The following is a 12476-nucleotide window of genomic DNA, read 5'->3' on the forward strand; positions in this document are numbered from 1 at the left end:
ATGGGCCACGTAAAAAAAAGAAAAAGCTGGACATCAGCCAGCCATGCAATACGAGAATATGAAGTTGATTTAAGACAATCACCTATTATTGCTTGATTGAAGTTTGTGTATTCAGAGATCCAGATTTTAAGCCACAGCAGAATTGGTTCTAATTTAATCATGTCTGTTATAAAAGGGGCACCAAGTTCAGTTTGGGATATGTATACTGATTTACTTTTAGGGGTTTCTAGAAGGTATCTAAAGAATTAATTTTCTATTAATTGCACCTCTGCACATTGCTTATGTACCCATATGCCCCCGTAGAGTACTGTGATACGACATTTCGCTTTGTATATCTTCATTATCATCTCAGGTGGGTTGGAGCCCAGCCGTCTTACAAATCTTCTGAGAGGCCAACAGGCCTTGCTAAATACTTTCTTTCTCCTGTCGATAGCCTTGTTCCATAAACCATCTTTGTCGTTATTTCTCTACATTTCATGTTATTCTTCCCACACTTCATAATAAAGGTTTTTGATTGGTTAACTTGGTGTCCCAGTTCCTTCATGTATACGACAAAGTTGGTGAGCAGTGACTGCAAGGCCAATTGGGTGCGAGCCATGAGAACTGCGTAGTCAGCATAGAGGAGGGCGGGGACGGGGCGTGTACTTATTTGTGGGAGATCTTTTGAGACTGCCAAAAGCTCCTAACCCACACCATTTATGAATAATGAAAACAGGAAAGGGGCCAGGATGCACCCCTGTCTCAACCATCTCTCCACACCGAACACCTTCAGTGTATTCTCCTTTGGGGCTGTATCTGACCTTGGCTCTACACAAGGAGTATAAGTCTCTCAAGAAACTAATAATTGGAATTACCACTCCTATGTCTTTCAGTTTTGACCAAAGCTTAGCGTGTATTGCACAATCAAAGACTGACAAGAGATCGACAAAGGCTAGGTACATCTTCCCCTTTTTAATTTCCCAATTAATATATTTAAGTTTAAACTCTGTTCTACCGTCCCAATCCTGGGACGAAAGGCGTATTGCAAGTCTGACAATTTACCGTGTAGTTCTGCCCAATGCTGTAATCTCTCCAAGATTATACATTCCGCTATCTTTGCTAGGGAGTCAATCAAAGAGATTGGCCTATAAAACGCTTGGTTTAGCCAATCTAACCCTGTTGTAAATAGTTACAATGATTGATTCTCCCGACGATGGCAGAAAGCCTGCAGTGCAGCTGACCATCAATATTAGGGTCAGCAAGGGTCCCCACAAGGTGATATTATCTTTGTACAAATCTACTGGGATTGTGTCTGGTCTTGGTGCTTTGCTACTTTTACTTGCTTGGATTACTTTACTGACTTCCTCCAAGGGAAAAGGAGCAATGGGGGCATTTTTAAAAGTGGTTACATTCACATTTTCAGTGTGTTCCTCTTCCCCTGTATTTATTGTGGCAGGGACAGAATAGATACTGGCAAAATGCTTAATCCATTCTTCCTCCAGTATTGCTAGCTCGATCCTAGGAGCCTCATCTGTACTCCATGGTGAGGAATTGATTACCCTCCAAAAAGCTCTATCATAATTACTAGCACTTGCCTCCTGTAGGGAATCCCAGGTGGTCTCCTCTGTAGTTTCATCCTCTTCACAGCCTGTTTGTATTCTACTCTGCTTTGATAAACTTCGCTAGTGCTCCTAGTTGTTTTATGTAATGCCTCCTTCAAATTTAGTCAAATGTACTTATACAAAATCCTAAATGGATAAGCACAGCATACAAGTTCTACTGTAATGTAAATAGCAATATTATATGTTAGCATGGGGACTACGTTATTGTTGAAAACGTATCTAAACATCTTTCCCGGTACGATTGTTAACAATTATTTTTCATTAGAAGAAATTGATTGAAGCCCATCTGTTGTATCCAATGCTATTCTTTTGCATGTTGTGTATCAGCCAGTAAAGTTCCTCTCTAATTGAGCAATAAAAGCGATAGTCACACAACATCTTACAGTGCCAGTACATATGGAGCTCCATGAAAATGTGTACCGAAAAAAGCTGAAAAAAATGAAGCAAATTAGAAGAAGTATTCCCAGGTCCACATCCTCCTCGAGTATTCACAGGAACATAGGAGCAATCTCCCCACACCTCTATAAACCACAGAACCTCGAGGCGAGCCATGTTTTCTAACTCAACTGCAGATTGACATACACATGGTGCTGGCTCCAGAACCTATGATTGATGACTTTAAACATGTTTCATTATACTTACCATGAAGGAGGCTTCCAGCTTCACTTGCAGGGTTGTCCTCTGATCCCACATGACAGTGACTCCGTTGGACAGTGTGATCACTAAATAGAAGCCCCTGATAGACAGCTGAAATGGCAGGACAGCTGAATTCTGACGCACCATTTGAATCCCGCCTTCCCGAAGACGAATTTCAGTTGTCTAGAAGGAGAAATCATCGACTCTCATGAGGCACAATCATTGACAATGCATATAGGTCAGGCTTTATTGTGCGAACAGTCCTGTGCTAAATTTGAACCCGTGGTTTCCGGTCCTCAGCACTGGGACTTAATTGTCAGCACCAGCACTTATGACAGTCTGCCACATGTTTGCCTCTTTTTTAATTTAGAGATCTGCACAACAACAGCTGTTTATTAATTCAGTATACTTTAAAATGACTAATTCCTGCTGTTCAACCTGTTCTTATAGTTTTCGGGGGCTGAAAAAGTCTAAAATGTCAAACTTGTAGGAGTGTGATGGTTGTTACTGTCATAGACAGGGCGGAAATGGGTGGTTCAAGCTGCAGTGGCCTCCCGACGAGGCCCCTGGTACTTATTTATCTACCAATTAAGCACTGGCGAACACATAATAGTACAGGTTTACACAAAAAACGTATAATTTGAAAGGGAATTATTAAATTGGGTGGATGCCAATCCACCACAAGAAATAAAGTCACTAACTTATTAGGCCCAATGAAACGTTTTGGTCATTTAAACCTGAGCCCAACATCTGTTGGCTAAGGCATAGAAAGGACAGGCATAACTAAAAGAAAATGTGTACAGCATTTCAAAGTAACAAAATAAATAAAACGTCGAAAATACAACTCAATTAAAATTCCACTCTTAATTATAAAAAGAGAGAATGATTTAATAAATAAAATGACAATAACACAGCAAAAGTCCAGTATTGGAAATCAAAGAGTTTTTTTTAAAGTTTTTAGTAGAAATAGGCAAAATAACATTAAGCGCCCAATGATAGTCTACGGAAGCGGTAGTCAGTGGCCTAAACATAATTACAAGGAAGGTCTCGATCCCTACTTGAGTGACAACAGCTGCGCAAATTAGCATTATGAATCAACCGTAAAATCGCATGCCACATCACCATACTACCATGGGTGAGACTGTGCTGAATTCCAAGTTGACAAACCAGCTAAAATGTGTGCTTGCAAAAAAGTGAAGTATTCTGAAATGTCATGAAGATTTTGGGACATCAATTTCTAAATGTTATTACCCATTTCACATCCGTGTATAGAGAACTGTGAGTAGGCCTGGACAAAGTTTCCATTACATAGGCAAAATCTCATGATTTAAGAGTTATCCTTGTTGCACAACATTCACATAACGATGTCAATATACCCTCTGATGCAAGTGCACAAGTACAACGTGAACAACCATAACAGGAGAGGCTGTTGTTCGTGGCATTTCGAGTTTTTTAAATCTATTTTTTTAGCACAAAATGTGGCCTTATGTCTAAAATGGCTATATGTGCATCCAAAATATAGCACTAAGTACCATTTTGGGTAATTGAGCATGTTTGCTTAAGAATTTTGCATAATTATGCAAAAGCAAATTGCAAGAAAAATGCGCACTAAACATTGTGAGTAATGTTATGATTGTACACCTGAAATAGCAATCCCCGCAGCATCGGTAGAATCGAGTGAAGTAATACTGCACTAGTGCTAAGGTCCAATTTATAATAATAGCAATTATTACCATGTTTGAATGTTTTTATATGAAGCCAAGCTCAAAAAGCAAGCACAAATATAACACTAACTATGCATAATGAACATGAATACTAAGGCCCCCATTAGGATGACAGGCTGACTGTGACCGCCCGCCATCCCATCGGTAAAAGGGACCGCCCGCCTTAAGGGAGGGGGTCCCGATGTATGCATTAGGATGCGCCCGCCACAGTGGCAGGTGCATCACTCATTTTTAATATTGTGGTGGGTGGTGCTCACTGCACCGCCCGCCGCAATGTTAAAATGTATGCATGCATTTGCATACACGAAGCGGCAGGCACCGCGCGGTGCCTGCTGCTTCGTGTATGCAACTGCTGGGAGGTACCACAGGTACACCTGTGTGCACCCCCCACCCCTCCTTCACTCTGGGGGCCCACAGGGGGCCCCCAGAGTGAAGATCTCATGCCTTTCCGTGGCGGCATCGTGCCAAGGATAAGGCATCTCTTTTGGCCCATACTAATATGGCTTGCGGTGTCTATTAGACACCGCCGCCATATTAATCCTTTCCAACCCCGGCTGCAAGGCGACCGGGGCGGAATCGAGGCGGACTGTCTTTCCGTCCGCCGCGGTCCCCCCGCCATACTAATATGGCGGGGGAATTCAGTTGCGGATGTCGGACGGATTGCCCCTGCCAGGCGGGCGGTGGCTACCGCCAGCCTGGCGGGGGCAATCCGCCCAACATCCTAATGGGCCCCAAAATGTTTCTTGAAATGGTGACCTTAAACCTCAAATGTATAATTCTACTCACATCAATTCTACTATAAGCCAAGACGTTTAAAAAGTGACTAACCACCTCTTACTACTAATGTGCTAGTCCACACTCTTGCAATGGGCTGCATAACATTGCGTGGGCAAAATGCAAGAGCAGATATGCATAACAAATCACCTGTAAATAAGACGTTTTCCAGACTAGTGCCCATGAAGTAATAGCTTGCAATAAAAAAGATAATCCTTCAAGGCAGCGAAGACAATGCCTGACTGGTTATGGGAATGGGTCCAACACCCATTGCATTTTGACTCTACCCAAGATTTACAAGGACTTGAAAATCTAAGACAGCACCAAAACTAATGCCATGCAACAGCAGGTGTTAGAAAGACTCAACGAGGAGAAACACTTTTATTTCTACTAGTTTTTAGGGTCTCGGTTAGCGTGGCTGCGCAAATGCGCAGCTCGCTCGGCGAGATTTAATGACTTTGAGTAACTTCAGTAAAGGGCTTTAAGCCCCGCCCCTCTTTTCCATTGGCTGGCGTCACTGTTTATGCTAAATGGTGGCCAGCCATTTGAAAAGAGCTTTTTATGACGTATACTTTTGCCTTTTTCAGACGGCCCACTTTGACGGGCTTGTCTGCCTTCCGTGCATCGTGAAAGGTTTCTTATCTTACTGGCGTGTTTTTTTATCAGTTTATGTCACCAGCTGCCTGTAGCACAGGGTCACAGGGAGGACAGGGCTGAGGCAGTAGCCTCTTTCACTTTTGCAGCCTTAATACGGTGATTCATTTCTAAACACAGCTTCCTGCGGCCGGAGGTCCCAGACAGAGCACTCGCCTAAAAAATCCTTCAATAATCTGCACCCCCGAGTCACCTGGTTGCCTGTAAAACAAAGGTTCGAGCGTCTGAGACAGTAGGGAGCATTTGTGGAAAGTTTGGGAGCTCCGCTTTCTCTGGTTGTGGTGCAACAAGCTGCTGCGCACCAGCCTCTGTCTGGGGCCTCCGGCCGCCATTTCGCAGAGGGTTGAAGCTGCGAGATTCGGACGCCGCTGCCCTCCCAACTTGAGATCTTCGGAGTAATTCTTGCCTGCTGTGGACCTTATCCCGGATAGAGTCTGTGTCCATTGGAGCGACCAAGGGATCTGTGTGCCCAGTGGTGAGGAGGCAGTAGAGCGGGGGTCCGAGCTACTTGGCCTGGGTACGCATTGTCGCACGGCCTAAGATCCCCAGACAAACCGCACACACCACAGGCACAGACAGATTATCGCACCACATGCAACCAATAGACACCCCCACCACCACAGGCATATAGCAGACACACACACCCACACAGCCGACAGACACACGCAGGAGAGATACACAAAAGAGACCAGACACATGCATACAGCAACCACCCAGCAGACAAAACAGACATGCACACACACGACAGACACACATAGGTATCGGAGAAAAGGGATCCATCCAGACTCACACCGCAAAGGAGCCAAGACAGAGCAGACAAAAGAGAGACAAAGCACACTCACTGCAGACAGACACACCCCACACACAAAGGACACAAAACTTGAAACTTATTGCAATTACAGTATTTTTATTCCTCACTCACGTGTGGCACACTGCACTTTCAATGCGTTTGCGGTGCCCGTTTTTCGAGAAAGGCTCTCTTACTTTTCACTACGACTCTGATTTTCCTCTTGTTCCTCCTCGGCACACAAGGAAAACAACGACTTTGCTCCTCTGACTTCAGGTGTCACTGTGCCTTACTCCCAATACAGTTGCCTGCATTCAGGCCACCCCATTTCTGGGTCGAAGAGGCAACCTTTGTGTTTACCATAAATTACCCTAATGACCTTAAGGCGCATGTTTGTCTTGTAAAGCTCTGATGTGATCAGAGCGCTAAGTAGTATCCTCACACAAACTTGGGTTCAACAAAGGCGCTTCTCTGCCCACTAGCACTGCTAGCTAGGATGTAACTGAACCAAGCGCTCATTTTTTAATTTTCTTCAGAAGGTAGTGTTCGTACTTTTGGAGTCAGGCTGATTTAATTTAATTTATTGAATTATTTTAATTTAAAGACCACGTGCCTTTCAAATACATGCTCTCTTTCATGTTTCACCATCACAGCGGCCCAAAAATCCCAGAAGGTAGCATGTGCATTCGTGTGTAAAAAGGTTTATTAACACTCTGCTAAAGTACTGAGCCATATATATACTTCAACACATCTCCTTACAAAAATAAACAGTAATGAGCACAAATGCACTGGCGAATTTAGCGTAACTGACAAATTAAATATAGTTGTGTACTGTTAACTGGCTCCTTTATTAAGGACTATACTGTTTGCATGTACACTTGTTCATGGGCCCTTTGTTTAAGCCCATAGTGTTTGCATGCACGCTTGTTCGTCAACATATATTTGCTTCATTTGACCATGGTTGGTAGCGCGTTTCCTTGCCCCACCAATTGGTTTTTCGCTTTATTGCCCTTCCGCTTACATTTGGCTAAATATCGCTGTCTCCCCACATAGCCCTCTTTCCAGCCCTCTGTGTATTGCTGCTTGCCTACCCTACACTACCGTGCCTATGTGTTCTGCATCTCTTTAATTGTTTTTAATGTAGTATTTACTTCCTGCATCCAAACACGCATGCTTTCACCCCGGTACTGCTGCAAGCTTTGCACTCACAACACAAATTGGTGCCTCTCTCTGCCGCTCACCTCAGGGATTCACTCATGTTTCCTTGCCCCCCTGCCCCCAATTGGTTTCTCGCTTTATTGCCCTCCTGCTTACATTTGGCTGAATATCGCTGTCTCCCCACATGGCCCTCTTTTAAAGCCCTCTGTGTATTGCTGCCTGCCCTACACTCCCGTGCCTATGTGTTCGGCATCTCTTATTTATTTTTTATTTAATATATACTTCATGCATCCAAACATGCATACTTTCACCCCGGTACTGCTGCAAGCTTCTCATTTTTCCAGTACTTTGCAGTGTGGTGCATTGTATATACGCACAGTTTACTGTTCTTACATTAAGTTAAAGCCATTTGCTAATGGTATTGTATTGCAAAGCAAATGGCTTAAACTTAATTAAAGGTGAGACCTATTGCATTTGTAATGCTTGTTGCTTTTTCTATGTGTGCTGCAGCACACACAGAAAGAGCAAAACACAAGTAATGGTTGTTTATGTGCAGGTTGGTACCCCTTCCTGCTCATAAACAATCATTAAATAATGATGATTTTCAACTTCTAAGTGTACTTCAAAATGCTACAGACATAGCAGTAACAGATCACCATTATTGATTGTTTATGTACAGGAAGGTAAACCTTCCTGCTCATAAAAAATCATTCCCTACAATACAGGCACCCTTGCACTAAGGGTGTCTGTGTTGGTGCTAGGCAGCTATTTTTAGCGCCAGCAGTAGGGAAAATGGCATAGCGCAGTGCGTTGAAATTTGCTGTAGCACTTTGCGCTGCCATTTCCTTGTAAATATGCCCCTGTTTTTGCTACTTTGCTTTTTAGGGGCTTTCAACTTCAGGGTGGGCTTTTGTTTTTTTCTGGTCAAAAGATGGATACATTTCTGGGAACCGGACTTTCAGCAGAGTGATAGAACAGCATCACTTAATGCTAATATCACAAGTACAATCCTTGTGTGCAAATTCACCCATGAGAATGTCCCATGGCTCTATTAACTGACAGGGAGTGTTTATTGTTAGCCAGCTCAAAGGTACATATTTAAAGGACAACAAAAGGATGAAACCTATCCCTGCTGTGATGCATCAAAGTAGCCTCTAATCCTGTCGCAGTTCACACTGTCGTGGCACAGTAATTTAAAGACTTCCCTTATGTTGCTTATATTGGACCTAAACGCTAGGAGGTGCTACTTTAATTAGCACGTAAGAATGCATGTGTTTACACACATGAACAAGTGCAATGTCTCTGATAGAATGCGTTATTGCACTACAGTCAGAACTATTGGCTTGCCTACGTTTTTATAGGCTGTGTTGGCGTATTTTGAAGGATCTTCCTAGAAAATTGTTCAATTGCAACCATGGACGTCATTTATGGGCAGTGACCGGCTAGGTTATTTGTACTCTTGGTCTGTCACTTTCTACCCCTGATTTTAGGGATCATGATCGCAGTTGGAGTTACAAAATGTGACTCTGAGAGCCCAGTTTTCGTTCTGTCAATCCTATTTGCATTCTGTAGGTCCCACTGCTTTCCCTTACCGTAGCCTCTTAGCAACACGTGTGAGGCTGTTGCAGAGCTCAGAGGTGGCCAAGGGATCATCTGTGACATCGTCAGGGGTCACAAGGTGCACGCTTTTAATATATGTGCCTCAGACTGCAGGGGTGAGATTTACCCTGCATTTGGACCACACCACAGAGACAGGGTTTCATAGTACATGTGAAATTCCCCCAGGTCCCTCTGCCCTGGTCTCATTCAAGAAAATGTGAGATAATACTATCTCACCAACAGAAAAAAAGAACAAATGAATGAGGGCCCCACTCCACCCCCTCCCATTGGGAGTACAAATATGTACCTATCCAATTATTCCTCCTGTTCTTGTTTTCTGTCTTCTGACAGAATGGGACAAGGTGCTTCTTGATATTTACATGCTCCAGTGCCGGGCTGTGGGGGCATTGCGGCATGTTCCCGTCATCTTCCCTGCCAGGCTTGGAAGGAGACTGGTGGATTCACTCCTGGTTGTTAATTTTGGTGGATGAGGGAGAATTCAGGACAACGTCTCCCAGGTTGCTGGGCATGCCAGGAGGTGTGGAGGTTCTTGCAAGGTGATGGTCCCTGGGTTACCTTTTTCTTCTGGGTCTCACTGCCTGTCTTCCGGCGGGAAGGCAGTCCAGGATGTCAGGGGATGGTGTGCCATACGGCATAGAGTCTGCCTATGAACTCCGGCATAAAAGTAAGTACCGCATAGCAGTTGCTTGATGATGTTTGGTGCAGTGATTACTGATTCCTGAGTGAGTGAGTATTTATGTAGCGCAACTTAGCCCAAGGGCATCAAGGCGCATCCAGGATGGTACAGCTGTTTGAGATTTAAAAACGTGTGCCGACTACAGATAGGCTACTGTGTAGAGCCAGGTCTTTAAGGCTTTGCGGAGGAGCACAAGGGATGCTTGGCCCTTGAGCTCAGCAGGAGGCATGTCCAATAGTCTGGGGGCAAGGGAGAAAAAAACCCTCCCTCCCCATCTGGCCTTGGAAATTCGGGGAACAGACAGAAGGTTTTTATTGGCAGAGCGAAGAACCCTGCCCAGAGCATTTAAGGACACAAGGGATCTAATATCTTCGGCTCCAGACCCATACAGAGCACGATGGGTGAAGCATAAGACCTTAAAGTTTATCCTGGCCTGCACAGGAAGCCAATGCAGGTCTTTTCTAATTGTGGAGCCTGATGACCGTCTAGGGGCATCCACAACAAATCCTGAGCTGGATACGTGATTCAGTCTCTGGTTATCCTTTGGATCGGGTGGGTTGGGCTGGATTGGTGCCCCCGCGAACCGGAACTGCTGGTGGCTGCCTGCTGAAACCGGCGAGAGCTGATCTTGTTTTACATTTGGCAAGGGTGGTCCTGGTGTTTCTTATATAGATGTTTTGGTGTTCCTACAGCCACTCTTCCCTCTGACCCAGGCACTTTCATAACTTTGCAGGGATTGTGGCCGGTTGGTGTGTCCACACCAGGTTTCCTAGTGTTGGCATGGGGAAGCATTCCAGGAAGCGCAGGCATGTGGAGCACTCCTTTTCTTCATCTTCAGACTCTTCTTCCTACACTTCTAAGGCGCAGTCTAAACATCGCAGGGAGGGGGATGATACACAGATCAAGAGATTGATAAAGGAACCACTGTGTGAGATGTAGGAGGCCTCATTCCAAGGGTCCTGTTCCCGTTCATACCTCTCAGTCTTCTGATTAAGAGGAAGATTGGATAGGGAGTGCAGAATATAAAGGCAAATATATTGACATGGATATGTTACCTGATTTGCTTAAACATGCCAAAACCAACATGGGTTTTCCGGATAATGAAGCGCTCAGTACGTCTGGTGGTTCATTGCTGCATCAGTTTCAGAGTTCATCTGCAGTAGATGTGCTGGTTCATCCCCACATCTGTGAGGTTCTGAAAAGGGAATGGAAGGAACCAGACAGTATTATGCTTCCAAAGTTTATGGCTAAACTTCATCAGCTTCAGGACATGTCCACGTAATTGCCGGATTCTATTTCGATTGATTCCTTCGTGGCTATCCTTGTGGGTCGGACTTCTTTGGCTGAGGATGCATTGATTAAAGATCTGGTGGATAAAAGGGTGGATGCTTCATTTTGGTAGGTGTACTCTGGGTCTCATCTGGCTCTATGGGCTGGTATTTATAGCACTACCATGGCTCAGTCTTTGATCTCTGATATCAAGGCTCTGTATAAGTCGATGGATGATACATCTGACTGCACTGGGCTTTTGGAGCTCATTGAGCACCAGGTCGAGTTCCTCAGGGATGTGTCCATTGATGTGGTGATGGATTCAGCCCTTTCCAGTGGTGCAGATGTGGCGGCCCGCCACAATCTGGTGTTGAAGGATTGGAAGACGGATTCTGCTCAGACTGCTTGCACCCTGCGCTTGCCTTTTCAGGGGGCTGTGATGCCTGGGGAGGAATTGGAGGGCAAAATACATAAATTGCTTAGGAGAAAATGCACTCTTCTTCCTTTAAGCAGTCCTCCGCTGCAACTCCTTCTTCCAAACCTAAGTCTTTTTCTCATCCTCCTTCTCGTCAGCAGTTTTCCAGGGGCTGCAGGAAGTTCTCTTCTGGTTGGGGTCGGGATAGGAAGGCCTAATCCCACCACACCCCCCAAAACCTCATCCCTGACTATATGGCCCCGGCTCCCGGATTCTTGGTAGGAGGTCGGCTACAGTTCTTTCTACCAGCATGGCTGCAGTCCTGTTCCGACGTGTGGGCTCTGGACATTATTTGTCAGGGGTATCAAATCAAAATTTTGGAGCCTCTTCCAGATTCAGGTATTCTACTAACTCCTTGGCCATCCTGTCAGGCCAAGCGATGAAAGCAGTCTCTGGAAGTCGGGAGGGGTTTTACTCCCTGATATTTCTGGTTCCCAAAGTAACTGGGGGGTTCCAACTCGTCCTTGACTTGAAGGCTCTGAACAAGTTTGTGGCTCATCTGCCCTTCCGGATGGAGAGTCTTCCGTGAATGATCCTGTTGGTGCTCCTGGGCCATTTCTTGTGCACCCTCGATCTCCAGGTCATATACTATCACGTCCCGGTTCACCCCAGCTCTCGTCGGTAACAAAGGTTTTACCTTCAGGGTCATCATTTTCAGTTTCAGGTTCTACCTTTTGGCCTGACGTCAGCCCCGCGAGTGTTCACCAAGGTGGTGGCATCATCTGGTGACTTCCTTACATCTTCGGGGGTCCTCATTTACCCGTACCTGGAGCTTTGGTTGATCCATGCTCCCTCTCAGGTTCAGTTGTTGCCGGATTGGAAAGTTGTATGTTCTGTGTTGCGAGATCATGGGTTTCTTCTGAATCTTCCCAAATATCAACTGCAGCCTCTGCAGGACTTGACTTTCATTGGGGCGTGCTTTCGCACCGATCTCAACAGATTGCTCCTGTCTCTTTCTCAGGCTGTGACCTTGGGTATTCTTGCTTGGAGGTTCTTGGTGGGGGGCTCTTTTCCAGTCTCTCTCTGGTTACGGCTTCTGGGTTTCATGTCTGCAACAATGTTTATAGTGGCGTGGGGTCGGTTTCATCTCAGGCCTCTGTGG

General features: G+C 45.1%; 1 protein-coding gene across 1 annotated transcript in view; it reads right to left on the bottom strand.

Moving 5' to 3' along the window:
• Positions 1-12476, bottom strand: part of LOC147733208 (mucin-5B-like) — an 875769-nt gene that overhangs the window by 263350 nt on the left and 599943 nt on the right. Inside the window, exon 22 of the mRNA XM_086957740.1 lies at positions 2244-2420. Within this exon, the coding sequence (XP_086813866.1) occupies positions 2244-2420 (177 nt within the window). The remainder of the gene's footprint in view (positions 1-2243; positions 2421-12476) is intronic.

Source organism: Lissotriton vulgaris, chromosome 2_1, assembly GCF_964263255.1.
Source record: "Lissotriton vulgaris chromosome 2_1, aLisVul1.2, whole genome shotgun sequence".
Taxonomy (NCBI): domain Eukaryota; kingdom Metazoa; phylum Chordata; class Amphibia; order Caudata; family Salamandridae; genus Lissotriton; species Lissotriton vulgaris.